At 46.1% G+C, this 18791-nt stretch overlaps 2 protein-coding genes across 3 annotated transcripts in view; one reads left to right on the forward strand and one right to left on the reverse strand.

Moving 5' to 3' along the window:
- Positions 1-11555, reverse strand: part of SNX25 (sorting nexin 25) — a 90895-nt gene extending 79340 nt beyond the window's left edge. Inside the window, exon 1 of the mRNA XM_074588303.1 lies at positions 10991-11555. Within this exon, the coding sequence (XP_074444404.1) occupies positions 10991-11419 (429 nt within the window). The 5' untranslated portion in view covers positions 11420-11555. The remainder of the gene's footprint in view (positions 1-10990) is intronic.
- A 6204-nt stretch (positions 11556-17759) lies between these two features.
- The window catches only part of CFAP97 (cilia and flagella associated protein 97), a 33413-nt gene continuing 32381 nt past the window's right edge, over positions 17760-18791 (forward strand). For both annotated transcript variants that reach the window (XR_012587129.1, XM_074588310.1), the window contains exon 1: positions 17760-17868. The gene's annotated coding sequence lies outside the window, so the exon portion shown is untranslated. The remainder of the gene's footprint in view (positions 17869-18791) is intronic.

Here is an 18791-nt window from a genome sequence, read left to right on the forward strand (position 1 = left end):
AAAAACAAGGTTTCAACTTTGTTTAAAAACAAATTTTCAGTAACAGGTGAGAATCTAACATTTGAATAAACAGGAATGTTTAAACGCACTGGAATGATGTTGGTTGGGTTAGCTCAGGCTTAAGAAAATACAGTTCAAGGGAGACCTTAATGCTGTCTCCAACTACCAAACAAGAGTGTACAGAGAAGAGAGAGGCAGACACTTCTTGCAGATGCACAGGACGAGGCGAGGTTGCAACACAAGAAATTCCCATCACTTACAAGGCAAAACTATTTTAATTATGAGGCTGGTCAAATACCAGAATGGGGGGGTGCTGAGAGGCTGTGGCACCTCCATCCTTGGAGATACTCAAAACTTGACAGGAGAAAGCTCTGAGCAAGCCTACCAAGTCAGACCCACTCTGAGCAACAGGGTGGACCAGATGCCTTCCAGGCATTCCTTCCAACCTGAACTATTCTGTGATTCTTGATGGTCCTTCAGAAAACTGTGAATTTATTTAGTGGCTGATAATGGACCAGATCTTAAGTTGCCTCCTTTAAAACAGCTGATCAAACACCTTTTTTCTTTCAGTCTTATGAACTTGCATTTAGCAGAATCAAGTCACAAATCTTGTTAGCTTAGATTTGCTTTTAAAATAATCTGTTTCTGTTGAGAAAAATAATGATTAATTAACTAAAAAAAACACCTAAAAAACTAACAGGCACCCCAAGTTGCCTGACATATGGCAACCAACACCTTAAGACCAACAGTAACACCTCAGCAACGCAGGTTTACCAGCACTTGTGGTAACAGAAGGATTCACAGTCCAAACTCAGCTCTAACAGCTCAGAGAATGAAAAATCCAGCAGATTTCACAGGAAGATTTTCTTCCCACCTCTGCCTCAAGTCAGATGGAGGATGTATGCAGAGAACAGGTTCAGCTAGAAAGCCTAGACTAAAATATTTTCACATTTTTCTTCACGTCGCTTATCTAAAGGAAAACGGTGCTACAATTCAAACAGTTGGCATAACCCTGACCGAGCCAAAGACATTCGTAAATGGATTTAACGCAGTTAAAGCTCTCTTACATATTCTTTTATACGATTAAAATTGGTATGTTCCCCAATAGTCCTGACTTGCATTATCTTAGCACACCCCCCCAAAAAAAAAAAAAAAAAAAATATCAAGCTCCACTCCGTTGAGTTTATTGTTGAAGAATGGCAGAAACGAGACTGAAACTTAAATAAGGCTTGACAAAATGACTTGAAGGGGTAGGGGTGGAGCACATTTGGAAAGCACATGTGAAAAATGAGGTCGCTAACAAACAGGGAGGCCTGTTTCCTGGAACAATTCAAGTTTTTCCCCAATTTTAACTTTGTTTGCAGGCTGGAAAAAAAAGGATGTGTGCATTTCCTGGAGAATTCTGAGTAATACTCATTGTTTGACACTTTTGAGAACAACTTAAGATGCAGGCAACAACAGTCTGAAAGGCCCAGGAAAAAAAAAAAAAAACAAAAAAAACCCAAACAAACGAGGCCAGCAGTGATCCTGAAATTTTGTCTTAAATTCAATCTCCTACAGATGCAAAAATTCAGTTCGTATCATTTATTGGTTTAAAAAATTTAAGTAATTTAAAATTAGTTTTGAAGTAAACAACAAATGTTAAAGAATTAACAAGGTGTTTCAACAACTTCACGGAATAAATGGCAAAGCACGAAGAACATTCCACTATCAAGAAACCCATCCACAACACTCAGTCATCAAATGCAATTCTTAAAACATAACAGCAGAAAGCCAGGCACCTGCTACAGGCACGCTGCACGCAGATTTACTCTACCATGGAATTAAAGCCAGAAGCAGAGAAAAATTAACAATTATTTCTATTATATTAACTCAATTACAACAAAACTAGAACAGAGCTCAGGACAGATCCCACAATATAAATGAGCATTGTGCATGAGATGCTCAGTTTAATCACTGATCTAAAGGGCAAAGGCTGCATCTAATTCGGCATAGAAGAACCATCCAGTTGCTCAGAGCTACTTGCTCCACCCACTGCTGCCCTATTAAATTTCTTCTTTTCTTTGTAAAACATATATTAAATCAGACTGGACTTTGACGATAGACAGTCACAGCTTCAAATAATACTTCACTGAACTCTCAATAAATTTAGCTTTAACTGATCTGGATAGAAGTTTTTTTCTAGTAGTGAATATAGTAGTGAATTAAACTTATAATGCAAAAATAAATCTTCTATTCACAAGAGTTAATATTTTTAATTAATACCTATAGTTCTATTTTAGATTACAAAGCAAGTATATGTGTGTCACATAAAGCATTAATCTACATATATTAAGGGATACCGTAACTACCAATTTAAAAATCAACATACTTAAAGCATGTTAATCCTATTACGTTAAGCATCATTATCTCAATAATGATTTTATAATATCAGCCTATCTTATTTCCACTAACATAGTAGCTTCTGGAACATGTAAACTGTGTTTATTACATGGGGATCTTCTATCTTAAATATACCCTGTTCAAAACTGATAAAACTGTAGTGGTATAAAAACTTTACAATCGGGGCAAAACTTTCTTCACTTGAGATTTCATATAGTACTAGACAGATAAGAATATGGAAATGAAACTTTTCTCAGGTAATACTTTTCATTCCCATCCCTACAGCCAAGAAATAATTGGTAAGTTAGCATGTAAATTTCTGCTCAGCAAGAAATACAGCATTATTGTCTGCTGGGATGTTTAATATTACCATCAAAACAAAGGCTTATGTGAATTCTCAGAGTGCATGCACAGCCCCATTCTAATGAACATCTCCACACTCTCCTCCTCTGTTAGAAACAGACAGCAAGAACCTAAGTCCTATACTTCAAGGTCAAAAGAGCCATGTGCTATGAAAACTGAATTGCTGGCAAGCCAGAAAAACCTGCACAGACTCATGCCTCAGCTGCAGAGTCTCCGCTTGGCAATCAGAGAGAAACTCCTGCACTGCCTGCTGCTATACCCTCCCTCCCACATGACTTTTTACCACATACAAAAGTAGGTTCTGTCTTTTTAGGAGCATCACAAAACATGCAGAATGAACTGTCATCACTAATTTTATTACCATTAACTTGTTCTCTTTCACTGTTCATGCTTAATAGGGGAAAAAATGGTACAGAATGACTGGTCATATAAACCTCCCATGGACAAAATAACAAACTTGTCTCCTTATGACTACACAACTTCTTTCTTCATTTATTTATTTTTAAAGAAAAATCACTTAACAAGGTGGCAGCTTGGGAAAAGATACAGAGATACGTAGCTGCTTCTTCCTTGGGTAAATTTTGCTGCTCTATGCACAGGGAACCAAGACCTGGCAATAAGAAGGAACTTGATCAGATTTTCTTTTCAGAATGTTTCTGATAGGCATGTAGAATATTTTCAATCCCAAAGCCTACCTTGAATGCAAGATGCTTTCACTCTTGACCTTATTACAGAGGTTTTGGGTTCACCTTTAGAACTACCCTGCCAAACACTTGCACAGCAAGATCCCAGCGAACCCACCACCCATCCTTCTTATTGACCCAGGGCAGCCCAATTATCAGGAGAAATGAACTAGCTCCCTAGTTATGTTGTCTGTCATAAACCACTTTTCAAGTGCAAAGCAGTCCCTACAAAGGTAAAAGCAGCCTGATTCACAGAAAAATATGAAATGTCAACCTAAGACAATGCTGAGAAAATTAAACGTCAAGCACAATACAATGCAGGGCTAAAGACGACACAGGATACAATGGAAGGAAACAGAAAGTGTTGCACGACAAGACAAGAAATCTCTAAATAGGTATGATGGATAAAAGGTTGTGTGGCAAACAAAGTCTGTTCACCGCTAAGGAGTTATGGGACAGACAAGTGAAACAGTCTGAAAAACATTTCATTTCCTGAGATCGGTCTCCTGTGAGAATAAAGTTACTACGTCAAAGGTATGCCTGCAGGTAATCAACACATGCAGTCCCAACAAAACTTCAATTCTGAAAAAGCTTATAAGTCCCTACGGATAACAGATATTCCACAGATCCCTAAAAATAAACTATAGCAGAAACCGTTTCATTCAAACTACAGGTCCCAAAGTGTAACAGGCCCCCAGTGAACTGTAACTGAACATTTGAGATTCATGCAGCATCCTCTTAACATTTTAAAATATAACTGAAATTGGTAGGCAATGCTACAATATCTTTTCATTATTTTAATTTCAGGACTTGCTTAGTAGTAAACTCACCTGCATCATCAAAAGCTGATTGTTAACCTGCCTATATAAGAGATAGCACTAAGAACAACAGTATTAGACTCAGCTGTTAAAAACAAACCAAACAAACATATCCTCTCCTTTCAATTCAGAAACAACTGATAAATTAGAAGAACGACAGTAGATCAGAATATTTGGTTGCAAACCCAAGAGGATCTAAAACAAGCACAGCAGAAGAGCAGCAAGCAGAGACTGTAACGACTGGCAGAAGTAACAGCAATAATCCTGCAACATCAGAGATCTCAATGTTTCTCAACAGACCAGAGCATGAGAAAGACCACAGAACGGGTCTGGCTTCAGGTTTATAAAAACCCCATAAATACTTTTGAAGACTTACTAAGGTGTAAAGATGAAGATTGAAAAGTATTAGGAAGTTTCTCCTCTCCCTCGCAGCTGCTCCAAACTGCTTATTATCTCAGTAACTGCTTTGCAACATGCTTGAAATTGATGCCCACAGATAGCAAACCTTCCATTTCCTACAGCTGCTGGGGCTCCTGCGAGCTTACCTTCACAAGCTTCATCTGATGGCAAAAGTGTTAGATTGTTTTAGAATTTAGAAGGAAAATAAAACTGCATGTCCTTTCTCTCCGCTTCCCTTACGTTCCTCAAAAAGATGAGTGCCGCTCAGCTTGGATACCATGGCAGATACTCAACCTAGGTTAAATTGCCATCCCATCTGAATCACTCAAACCATTTCTAATAATCTCACTACTCATTCTTCTATGGCTTAAATAAGAATCAGTACTATCTTCCAGAATCCAGAGATTTCAACAATTACCTGATTTACCTGATCCAATGAGAAAAGATTTACCCATGCCCTCCCATTAACGCCAGATTCACAAAAAGTCCACATCCAAGGATGGAACAAGCCTTTAGGAACACAAAAAGAGAGTCATGTCTCCCTCAGGACCAGAAAGTAAGATTAAACTATTTCTGAAAATGGAGTGCTACTAAACAGAAGTGAACAAGAGTGACCAAATACGTCAGGAGCTGACTTTTAAAGAAATATTCAAAATCATTGCAACTGTTAATCATAGGAAACTATACCAGGACATGAGAATCAGTGTACCCTTTTAGCTGCAAAAAAACCCAACATAGTTATTACATTTCTGTTAGTGCTGCAAGACAGACTAGGTAGATCATTCTCTATTCAGAGTATCATTCATTTAATCTGAATTTAAAATGTGGCACTTCATTTTTGCATTGTTTAAATGAAGTTGATAACCCAGCTCTCTATTATTCAGAGTTTTTGCTTTGAATCAGAGTCAAAACACCATGCTGAAAAGAAAGCTCTGTCCTGACAGTTTCTTTGGCAGAGAAACAACTCACACTGGGAATGTGGGAAAATGTGTTTTCCTTTCCCTTCCCACTAACTTGGTTAATATGGTTCCTCATGGGAGTCAAAGCCATCTCCCCTACAACCACACAAGTTAACAGCCATGTAGGAAACAAGTTTGAATTTAAAAAGGTGACACATTTTCTAACAAGTTTCTTCAAGGGCTGTCTTTGGTGTGAGCATGGTGTAAGCAAGGCATTCAACACGGTCTCCCACAGCATCCTCATAGGGAAGCTTAGGAAAAGTGGGCTTGATGACTGGACAGTAAGGTGGATAGATAACTGGTTGAAAGACAGAGCTCAGAGGGTAGTGATTAGGGGCACGGAGTCTAGTTGGAGGTCAGTGACGAGTGGTGTTCCCCAGGGGTCAGTACTGGGTCCAGACCTCTTCAATACATTCATCAATGACCTGGACGAGGGGACAGAGCGCACCCTCAGCAAGTTTGCTGATGACACAAAGCTGGGGGGGGTGGCTGACACACCGGAAGGCTGTGCTGCCATACAGAGAGACCTGGACAGGCTGGAGAGTTGGGCAAAGAGGAACCTTATGAAATTTAATAAGGGCAAGTGTAGGGTGCTGCACCTGGGGAGGAATAACCCCATGCACCAGCAGAGGCTGGGGGCTGACCTGCTGGAGAGCAGCTCAGCTGAAAGGGACCTGGGAGTCCTGGTGGACAACAGGATGACCATGAGTCAGCAACATGCCCTTGTGGCCAAGAAGGCCAGTGGCACCCTGGGGTGCATCAAGAAGAGTGTGGCCAGCAGGTCGAGGGAGGTCATCCTCCCCCTCTACTCTGCCTTGGTGAGGCCGCACCTGGAGTACTGCGTCCAGTTCTGGGCTTCCCGGTTCAAGAGGGACAGGGAACTGCTGGAGAGGGTGTAGCAGAGAGCTACCAAGATGATGAGGGGACTGGAACACCTCTCTTATGAAGAAAGGCTGAGGGACTTGGGTCTCTTCAGTCTGGAAAAAAGACGGCTGAGGGGGGATCTTATCAACACTTATAAATACTTAAAGGGTGGGTGTCAGGAGGATGGGGGCAGGCTCTTTTCAGTGGTGCCCAGCGACAGGACAAGAGGTAACGGGCACAAACTTGAGCATAGGAAGTTCCACCTAAACATGAGGAGGAACTTCTTTACTTTGAGGGTGGCAGAGCCCTGGCACAGGCTGCCCAGAGAGGTGGGGGAGTCTCCAACTCTGGAGACATTCCAAACCTGCCTGGACACGTTCCTGTACAACCTGCTCTAGGAGACCCTGCTCTGGCAGGGGGCTTGGACTAGATGATCTCCAGAGGTCCCTTCCAACTCTATGATTCTATGATTCCACTGATACTTGAAAAGTGAAAATCCCCTTTAAGACAAGACATTTTTACAAAAGTACAATCGGGTCACCATGCCATTTTGCTGTCTTGCATTTTGCTGTCCTCCTCCACCACAAATAATCTTGTCCTAAAACAGCTCCTGACAATAACATAATGTACAATTTCAAGGTGTCATTCAGTTCCCACTGTCTCAATATCAATTGAAACTATTTACTGGTATTATTAATGCCTGTAAGTACTTATTAATTTAAGCGAAACGATATTATGAGTTGCCTGTACACCTCTCTCCCCTTCTCCTTCTAATGAAAATATAAAAACACTGCAAGAAACACAAAGCTTTATGTGGAAGCCAAACGACTGCCCAGATACACCTTGCGATCAGAGCACTTACATACAGGAAGACTACATTGAAAGCACACCTCATCACAGGGATATAAACTGCACACCTTGTTTCACAGTTCTCAGCAGATTTCAGATGCTCTTGCAGAGATACCTGACTTCACCTTTCAAGTCCCAAAGGAGTTACACAAACAATATTCACATTTGGAGAGATGGCTTCTCTAGTAGCAAGTTCGAGCAAAATGAAAAAAGGCATAGACCTTGCTCTTCTGAAGTCCAAACCTGCAACACAGCACTTCCTTACCAAAGTTAGTCATTTGCACCAACAGGTCCATGAAAATCAACAGCACTAAACTCACATTGTAAGTGCCTGCAGAATTGAGAACTTTAAAAAAAAAACAAACAAAAACAAAAAAAACCCCAGCCTTTTTCCAGCACAGCATAAAGAACTCAATCCAAGTCACTTTGAAGTTGATCGAGTACTCCCACTCACTTTCCAAGAGCTAAACCTGCCTCCCACTAGAGTAAACATTTATTACTGAATACTGACTGTTTCCTCATTTGTTAACCCCAATGTGAAAATCACTCAAAGAACAAAAAATGAACCTATCTGCCTTGAGTTCATGTAGATATGATGCATGCAGAGCAAGATGCCAGCCATAAGACTCTTTCCTAAAAGAAAAAAAAAATTTTTTTTTCATTATTCAGCCAACCGGGTTCTTCCCTATTCTCGAGGAAAAGACACAACAAGGCTGAAGAAATTCTGGCTCCCAGAAAAGAAAAGACAACAGGATCATAAGGCTCTATGAAAAATGGGAGAGTAACAACTGAATGATAATAAAGCGGTGTAAATATATAAGGACGTATAATTAAAAAATTAAGCTACAAATTTTTCAGAGAAACTTATGGAGGAAACTTTGCCATAAACATTTTAGTGAATGGCCTACATTTCTATGTGCTGCCTATATGAACACTATTATTTTCTTCACCTACATGTTGCTGAAGCACCAATTAGGAAATCTGCCAAACATACACAAAATTGTGTTCAGAAAAAGTATGTCAAGGAGCTTTGTAGCCCTGAAGCTATTTTGTATCAGAAAGAAATCAACAAAACTGTAAACTGAAGGCATGAGGAACCCAAATAAGAGGCCTGGAATTACAGCTTCTAAATAGAAAGGGTAAAATACGTCGCTCCTTTTTTGACAGTCCCTTTCACACAGCCAGGTTAAATTTTGAAAACAGTGCAGAGGGAGAAAAGAAAAAATTTTAACTGGATCAGGGTGAGAGTAAAGAAACCGTCCTGGAAAGAGGGCTGCAGCAGATACTGCTGCTTTAGCAGTGGCTTTTAAATACCAGATTTCAATTCCCTTCTGAAACAACGAACACATACCATAAATCCAAACACCGTGTACAAGACCACACAAAGCAAGAGCATGTGTGCACTATTTACATATATGAATCCAATGGATGGACACAATAAGATAACATCTTGAAGAGAAAGAGGCAGTAACATACCACAAAAAGAAAGTGCATATGGTACAGTGACTGTATTTGTCTCTGGACAGTTCTAGTTTCACTCTTGTTCAGCGGACTTACGTTATTATGTTTTTCACAAAGGGGGAGAGAAAAAGAGCAATACATTTAATTTTTTTCTTCAATTCCCAGCTTCCCAAATTACATTGGTTTTCATTGTTTGGCTCTTTCACAAATCTGAAACTTCTTCCTCACTGCAGCAGCAGGGAGATTTCAGTTATAAAGTTTGTATAAAGATTTTTTTGTACTATGTATACAATACGTTTTCCTAGAAGTAAATTAACACACATCCAGATGTTCAGATTAGTATACCAGCACATAAATGTCACTGGACCTATGGCATTATCACTGAAATATTTAATCTTGCAAATCTGAAGGCAACGGGAATTTATTACTGATAAATTTTTCTTTTTTCCATTTGATCTAGGGTACTTGAATGGTAAAATACAGAAACATATAGTCCTTTACTACTCAGGGGCCTATGGACTTAATGCACGTTGTTCCCCAGCATTCCTATGCCAAAAAACAGCTGAACAATCCCTAGCGGTACCTATTTAATACACTACATACAGGACAGGTACTTTCTGATTATTAGTTGTGGACTCTGTGCGTTACATCTTCTCACTTCCCCATTTTCCACTTTTAACGCTCATGCACACTATTATTTTTCACTCCCTTCGAAAAAGCTGTCTGATGTTGAGTCTTCAAAGCAAAGAGGATTTTACAAAAAGTCTACTGAGAAGACAAAATGAGTCTGCCGCAACTCACTGCCAGTGCCACAAACAGATCCTGAACGCACCTTTGTGAGTTCTATTATTCATTGAAGTCACTAACCCCCAGCCAAACAGTACAACAATCATGTCCTACCAGTTTCCATTACATGCAGGCCCGGAAAAGCGCATTGCTCACAAACACAGGCTCCTTCTCTCCCTAGGTCAAAGAACGAAGGAATAAATCACTACTGTAGGTCGTTAGCTGACTTGATTGGCAAGACGGAAATACAGCCAACTATATCAGCAAGTGATTTCTAACAGGTTCTCTGCCCTGCCAGCACCCTCTGCTTTCTGAAAATTCAGCTGCATTGACTACAGCCCCAGAAACACAGAAGTGACAGCATTATTTACTTGCTGCTCAGAAGAGGAGTACATGTACTAAACTGGGTCACCAGAACAGCTAGGCTGTACACCAAGGTGGCACAAATTATGCTCCTTGTTCTTTGTAGAGCATTCTCAGGTATCCTGCGTGACACTATCAAAGTGAAATAGCACTTAGGTGGCACTGCCTACTACTGCAGCACTTCACATACTAACACACCCCGCTAAGGTCTACAACTCACCAGTAAGAGGCCAAGGGCACCCGACTGGAGTCGCCACCGGTAAACGTCAAACACCGCATCCCTGCGAACAGCCAGCACAGCAAGAGTGCAGGCAGGTGCTCATTTCCAGGAGTAGTTTTTCAGGCCTGTCTAGGATCAGCTCTGGAGCATTGGATGACTTGACAGGGGGCAGGGGCGTGGAGGGGAGGAAAGTTACTTTGACTAGCACCTATAGTAAGTCTCCAAAAATCTTCTGCTACCAGTCCCATTCAGAAGAAACCAAAAAAACTCCCTAAGCAACCAGCTACAAAGAGCTCATGAACATGAATTAGTACATTTCAGAAGATGTACAGAAAATAAATTTGTTTATCTTTTGCATAGATGTCTGCAGCAGTTTCAGAACATGTTGGCACTTCCTCAAGGCATTATGATAACACTATCAAAATCTGCCCAACTTCAGAGCATGCATTTAAGCAATGCTACACTGTCTCTTTGAGCACGTCTCCTTCTTTCACTAATAACATTTCAACTGAAGGAGCAGAAAAGGATTTGGTACACCGCCAACAACAAATTGCCATACTAGCGTTCCAGCAGTCCAATGGTCTCTCTCAGAGCAAAGACTTGATTTTTCCTGCCCGCCTGCTACCCTCCAGCACAACTTTTCCCGTTTTAAGCCCCGACGAGCGGCTGACAGTGGGCAGGCTCCTGCGGCCGCGGGAGGACACCGGGGCACCGGATTCGGGTGGCTCAGCGGCGGAGCCAGGGCCGCGCCACCTCCGTCCCCCTCTCCCCGCTCTCCCGCCGGCGGCAAGGGGAGGGAGCGCCGCGGCCGCCGCCCGCCCCGCTCCCCTCCCCGCCACTTACCCCCGCGACCCGCAGGACCGGAGCGGCGGCAGCGAAGTCCGGCGGCGGCAGTCGGCGGCGGTCGCGACACATCAGGACGATCAGGGTGCCCAGCGCAGCGGCGGCTGCGGCGCAGCCCGCGTAGAGGGCGAGGCGGAGCAGCAGCAGGGCCAGGCAGGGCGGCCCGCCGCCCCCCGCCTCGGCCCGCTCCTGCCCCAGGTGGACGACGGACACGGCCAGCAGCCCCAGGCCCGCCGCCAGCACGAAGCGGGACGAGCCGTGATCCTCGTCCTCCTCGTCTTCAGCCGCCTCTTCCTCGCCGCCGCCGCCAGCCACAGCGGCGGCGGCGTCGCCGCCGGGGCCGTGCGAGCCCGGCGGGCCGGGGGCGGCGGCCCCCGCCGCCTCGGGCTGCCCGGCCGTGCTGCTAGCGCTGTCGGCACCGGGGAACATGCTGCTCCTGGCGCCGCTGGGAGCAAGAGCATCTCCCGCAGCAGCAGCCCCCTGCGAAGGTCGCCGCTCCCGGGCCCCCCCTCGTCCTCCGCCGCCTCCTCCGCCGCCCGCCGCCGCCACTGGCACCGCTGCGGCCGCCGGGGGAGCCGGAGCTCATGCCCGGCGGCAGGCGGGTGCGCGGCGGCCCGGCCGCTTCCTGGCGGCAGCGCTGCCCGCCTGTCGGCGGCGGGAGCCGAGCGCCGTGGCGGCAGCCGGGGAGGCCCCGCCGCGCCGCTCGGTGTCCGGCAGGGGCGGGGGGAGGTGGCGGGGGCGGTGCCTGCCGGGCGGGCGGGCCGGGGACATGTGCGACCGCCGCGCCGCCCCACGGCCGGGTTCGGCCGCCCTGCGGCGGGGGCGGCCCCGCGGGGCTCCGCGCACAGGCCGGGAAACAACTACGGTTGGAGGAAAGGAGGCGGGAAGCCACCTTCCCGCGGGGATCGCCGCCGGCCGCGGAGTGCAGCCGGGTCCCGCGGGGAGCCGCTGGGCGCCCCTCCGGCACAGGCGGCCTGGCGGAGATGGGGGGCTGCAGGCCGCGGGCCGGCCCGGGGGGGGCCAGGCGGGTCCAGCCGCATCACTGGGGCCCTGGGAAGAATGCCTTGAGTTGGGGCATCTCTGAGGTCCAGACACCCTGCCGAGTAACCTCTGTACGCACCCCTCTGATCAGCTGAAGGAGACCGTCAATAGTGAATTTCAGAAGTAAAAAGTTGATGGAGCAGCGGTTGAAATGACACAACAGTGATTCTGCAAAACCCAGCCCCACAGGAGCCCCGCCAGCACTCCCACCTCTGCCCTCCCTCCGCTGATCGGATGGTTTGTAACTGCTTGTGGCAGATTCTGAGAACAGAAATTCCAGAGGAGGCCACAAAAATGATCCGAGGGCTGGAGCCCCTCTGCTGTGAGGACAGGCTGAGAGAGTTGGGGGGGTTCAGCCTGGAGAAGAGAAGGCTCCGGGGAGACCTTAGAGCCCCTGCCAGTCCCTAAAGGGGCTCCAGGAAAGCTGGGGTGGGACTCTGGATCAGGGACTGGGGCGCTAGGACAAGGGGTAACAATTTTAAACTGAAAGAGGGGAGATTTAGATTAGAAATTCAGAAGAAATTGTTCACTGTGAGGGTGGTGAGACACTGGACCAGGTTGCCCAGAGAAGCTGTGGCTGCCCCTCCCTGGAGGGGTTCAAGGCCAGGCTGGATGGGGCTTGGAGCAACCTGGTCTAGTGGGAGGTATCCCTGCCCATGGCAGGGGGGTGGACTAGATGGCCTTTAAAGGTCCCTTCCAACCCAAACTATTCCATGATTCTCTGATAAATTCCTCATATGGCAAAAGCCTCGCTGTATTTCAGCTGTGCTCGGGACACATGTTCACCTTGCCATAGTCATGGTGCAGTGACAGCTCCTCTGAATTTGCAGGTTCATAGCAGCTACCAACCGCAGCCAGCACAGGAGGCCTTGATGTCATCAGAGCAGGAGAAAAGGGCAATGCTTTCCTTAGGGAAGCCAGACTCTGCAAAAGTGGATTTACAAGCATTTACTCATGGGCTTTGTTTTAAGCGCAGATACCCCATTAAGAAAGTTAAGCACTCTAGAAGCGTTTACAGGTATTGAGAGTTCTGGGAAGCACTTTTCAGGTTGCCACTACTCTGTCAGTCTTAATGTCAAAATAGCCCTGAATCTTGTCTTCTAAACAACAGCTGAGTCCTCCTGGTTTATTCACATTCTGTAAAACTTTTGTAAAAAAGTTACTTCTGTAAAATGAATGATTCTAGGCTGATGAAGAAAAGTCATGAATACCAAGGCCCTGATCTTGTGAATGTTTACGTTTCTGCATAACTTCTAAACTAGTCTTAACCTAGCACACGGTGTCTGATGGTGTGGCCTGACTCGTATACAAAATTGTCTCCATATAGACACACCTTTATCTATTAGAGGTTTGTATTGCAATGTATTTCCTCTCAAAATCCCTAAGTAGTTTTGAAGTGATTTTAGCTCCCATTTTAGTCACTGACCAAAAGAAACACTGCTCCTTAATTTGATCCAAAGTCCTTACAGTAATTTAAATAGAATTTTATTACAGTTTATTCTATTTAGTGGGTATTAAATTGCACAAAGACTTGTTAAATGCTAGCTCAGTCCATTCACAGTGTGTCTGAAATTGATTATTTAAGTAATGTCTCTAATGTGATTAAAGGTGAAAATCATCGTATCATAATAGTGAAAATGCTATTGCAATGACAGTCCATTCCCATGTAAACTACCAGGTCCCAAAACATCCTGATGCGTCTGATTGTTAAGACCAACCGGGAAATTCTTGCAGAGTCTGAAAGCTTTTGGATAAGGCCTAACATGCCAGAAGGTTTCCTATAAAGTTATTTTATTCTCATCAGGTAGAAAACAAAAAGCAAAGATTCGTCTCCCAGCACACCCTTCATTCCTCAAAGATTTCAGAAAATACAGGGCTTTGGACTGAGTTCAAGATCTATTCTGGGATCTTAATAAGGACCCTCACAAGAAACGAGACAGAGTGTGTATAGGCCTTCTACTGCAAATGCATTCAGGAAACTGCCTGGGCCTCTGTCAAAACTACTTAAGGGAATTGAATTTTTAAATTATCCTGAAGCAGAGCGTGTAATGTTGTTAGTCCTGTGCAAACAGAGATTATTTTCTTATTAGAATATTAATTCTCAGAAGTGGAGAGGAAGATACAAAAAACACACCTACCTGCAGTCACAGTTTAGTCCTGCAGTGCTTACGCACAAAAACAGTTCTCGTCTGAATGAGTAATCCCACCAATTTTAGCCAGGATTTACACATCATACCCTGAATTAGATATGTCTGAATCAACTCGAGTGTGTATCCATAGAGCTAGAGGGAGATTTGATTGTTTTTCTTTTAGTTTTTAATAAGATTCTATGACTTTTCAACCTGAGGTACAATTCCCAATATTCTAGATGACATCCTAGCTCCGCTGAAGTCAACGGCAATTTTCAAGTTTACCTCAGTGTTATTTGAACTTCCCCTTTTGTACTTTAAAAATTATTTTTCTGTACAAGACAAAAGGACTTCAGAGGTCAATTTTCTGAATGGGGGTTATTTTATTCTCCTTCTGTAACTATTTACTCAGTCATGGATCTAGTTTATGAGATAAGAGATTCAAACTCTACTTTATTCAAGCATTACAGCAAATATCTTTCCTACAAAGATAAAGCTATTTTAATCTCATTTTAAAACCGAAATGATGTCTGATTTGGGGGGAGAATCAGCAGCTTCACTTTTTTCCTTTGAGCTAGGAGAGTAATTTACCTGTTTATAACATGCCCTAGATGAAGCCCCACCGGTCTGAACACATTTTTACATCTGTCTTTAGTGACAATTTTGCGACTTTCACCTTCATAGTACTGCAAACTTTAAACCTCATTAAATTTGCACCTTTAAAATGCTTAGACAAGCTTAAAATGAATACTTTCCTAAAGGCTTTTTCGCATTTACTTTTTGTTTTGTGAGCCTTTGTGGCTCAGATCACTTTGCTATAAAGGTTAGCAATTTACGACTTCACAATTAAAATAGAAATGTACATTCTAGGTAAAAAGAGGTGTGTAAAGTGCATACATAGTTTATATTTTTAGCATACTTACAACTACAAATGAATTACAGACGTTTTTGTAACTGCTGTGGTGCTACATTGTAGTTACAGCCATGTTGAGAGTTTACAGAAATCCCTAATAGCCTCTGGGACACAAAACCCAGAAGCGCTTGTGAACTTTTAAACCTGGTGGTATAGAGGAGTGATAACTAACACTGTTAGAAACAATCATAACAGAGACAGAAAATAAATGTACTGGGTAGTGGATGCTGTTGATTTCATGAACCCTAGCTAATAGAGCAAGAGGAAAGGAGATTGTCTGTTACACTTCTCAGTATAAATCTTACTTGACACCTTTCAAGAAACTCAAGAAAATTATTGGGATTATTTCTCAAAGGCTTGTAGAATGAAGGGGCTTAAAATTGCCATCTGTTTTTGCCTTTTAAAACTTTCCCTGCAACAGTAGATGCTTTGGACTTTATTGAAAACATAAAATGCAGACACATTTCAGTGGAAACCATGTAAAGTAACTGTCTCTATAAAAGCAGACATAGTTTGTCTGATAAAACTTTCCCTCAATGTTTATATATTACAACTGCAAAACTTCTACTTACATGTTGCTCGGTGCTGCAGCCCTCCCACATTATGTGGGAGTCACTGCCTTGACCTGGGGTCTTGTTGCCTTAACATGGGTCACCATCACCTCAGGGTGGGTCACTGTTACTTCATCTTGGAGCACCAACCCCTCCTTGTGGGCTGCCAGCACCTCAGCCTGAGGCACCATCTTCTCAACTTGAGGCACCATCACCTCAGCATGTGGCCCAGGCACCTCAACATGGAGCCCCATCACCTCAACCTAGAGCCCCATCACCTAAATCTGGGGACCATCGCATCAACTTGGGGAACTATCACCTCAGCATGAGGCCCCATCACCTCAATCCAGGGCACCATCATCTCAACCTGGAGCCCCATCACCTCAATCTGGGGACCATCACGTCAACTTGGGGAACTATCACCTCAGCATGAGGCCCCATCACCTCAATCCAGGGAACCATCATCTCAACCTGGACCCCCATCACCTCAACTTGGGCCACTATCACCTCAGCATATGACCCCACTACCTCAACCTGGAGCCCTATCAGCTCAATCTAGGGACCGTCACCTCAGCATGGGGCCGCATCACCTCAACCTGGGGCACCATCATCTCAACTCAGAGCTCCATCACCTCAGCCTGGAGCCTCATCACCTCAATCTAGGGACCATCACCTCAGCTTGGGGCACTGTCACCTCAGCATGTAGCCCCATCACCTCAATCCAAGACACCATCACATCAGCATATGACCCCATCACCTCAAGCTGGAGTCCCAACACTTCAGCCTGGAGCCACATCACCTCAACTTGGGGTACTATCACCTCAGCATGGGGCCCCATCACATCAGCCCAGGGCACTATCACTTCAACCTGGAGGCCCACTACCTCAGCCTGGAGCCACATCACCTCAATCTATGGACCATCACCTCAACTTGGGGCACTATTACTTCAGCATGGGGCCCCATCACCTCAACACGGAGCACAACCATGTCACCTTGAGGCACCATCACCTCAACCTGGAGCCCAATCGCTTCAGCCTGGAGACACATCACCTCAACTCGAGGCACTATCCCCTCAGCATATGACCACACCACCTCAGCCTGGAGCCCTATCACCTCAATCTGCAGCCCATCACCTCAACTTGGGGCACTATTACCTCAGCATGGGGCCCCACCACCTCAGCCTGGAGCACAACCATGTCACCTTGAGGCACCATCACCTCAACCTGGAGTCCCATCACTTCAGCCTGGAGCCACATCACCTCAACTCGAGGCACTATCCCCTCAACATATGACCACACCACCTCAGCCTGGAGCCCTATCACCTCAATCTGCAGCCCATCACCTCAACTTGGGGCACTATTACCTCAGCATGGGGCCCCACCACCTCAGCCTGGAGCACAACCATGTCACCTTGAGGCACCATCACCTTAAGCTGGAGCCCCATCACTTCAGCCTGGAGCCAAATCACCTCAACTCGAGGCACTATCCCCTCAACATATGACCACACCACCTCAGCCTGGAGCCCTATCACCTCAATCTGCAGCCCATCACCTCAACTTGGGGCACTATTACCTCAGCATGGGGCCCCACCACCTCAGCCTGGAGCACAACCATGTCACCTTGAGGCACCATCACCTCAAGTTGGAGCCCCATCACTTCAGCCTGGAGCCACATCACCTCAACTTGGGGCACTATCACCTCAGCATGCAGCCCCATCCCCTCAACCCAGGGCACCATCACCTCAGCCTACGACCCGACCACCTCAGCCTGGAGTCCCATCCCTTCAGCCCGGAGCCACGTCACCCCAACTTGGGCCACTATCACCTCAGCGTGGGGCCCCATCCCCTCAACTGGGAGCACCACCACGTCAACCTGAGGCACCATCACCTCAACTTGGGGCACTATCACCTCAGCATGGGGCCCTGTCCACCTCAATCTACGGACCATCACCTCAGCTTGGAGCACTATCACCTCAACTTGGGGCGCCATCGCCTCAGCGAGAGTCCCAGCCTTCTTCCCGCATCCAGCGGAACCGGGAGAGGCGGGAGGGAAGCGGACAATCGGTGCCTCCCGGTGGGAGGTCCCGGCCTCCGGCTCCCTTCCCGCCCCCCTCAGGCACCGCCTTTCCCCGCCCGACGACGCGAGGGGGCCGGCCCGAGCTGCCTCGGAGTCGGGCGTCCAGACGGCGGCTGCATCGCTGCGCGGTTCCCCCTTCCCCTCCTCTCTCTTTCTCCTCCCGTGCCCGTGAGTATCCGCCCCGGCTGCCTGCGCGGTTACCACAACTAAAGCCCTGGAGCGGGGGGGGTTCGGTGAGGGAGACGGCGCCAGCGGCTTCCCGGGGGGCTGCCGGCCCGGCCCGCCCCGGCCCGGCGGCGGGGCCTCCGGTGCCTCCTCCCCACAGAGAGCGGGTCTGTGGCGGTTGGGGGCGGCGGGCATTTTCCTCCACTGCCTGTGGTAATTTTTTGCCAGTTCAAACAAGGTGGGAGACGTGTTTTGCTTTTTAAATGTGTGTGTATGTATATTTAATCGTTATATAATTTATATTCTTACTAATTTTTAATTTGCCGTCTTTCTGCTCGGGTCCCTGAGCGACACGTATGTAGGTGTCTCCCCAGCGTGTCGCACGCGCTATATTTGGAGGGCTTCGGCTGGCGTTGAGCCGCCAGAGTTTAGTCACGCCGCCCAGAAACGTTGTTTTATGCCCCAGCTTCAGTGCCCTGCCTGCCCTCTCCTTCCCTGCGGGGCTGGAAAAGAGGTGGGGGATTTTATTCTGAGGCACCGGCCCCGTTGGCACCATCTTCTTTGGCATTGGGAGCTAGTTACTGTGTCGTGCGGGCCATCCTTAAAGTTACCGGACTAGGAGGGACGGACACGTTGGAAGTGATGCTCGGATAGAGCTCAGTGAAGTGTTTCGGTCGGGTGTAATTAGTGGGGATTGGGTCCACTGAAACGTTCGTTGTACGCAGCCTGCCTCGAGCGTGTTAAATCATCGCAAACAGTTGCATCTCTGCAGTTTCCTCAGGACGGTGGTAACTCCCCCTGCCCTGCGCGGGGCTGTGTTCTGCGCTAATGGTTCCCCAGGTGGGGCTGTAGTTCGGAAAAATAACAAACCACCGAATCTCCTGGGCCCCGTGGATTTGGGTGGAAATCACAAAAGAGGTAACTGT

The sequence above is a fragment of the Larus michahellis genome, chromosome 5 (genome assembly GCF_964199755.1).
Source record: "Larus michahellis chromosome 5, bLarMic1.1, whole genome shotgun sequence".
NCBI lineage: Eukaryota > Metazoa > Chordata > Aves > Charadriiformes > Laridae > Larus > Larus michahellis.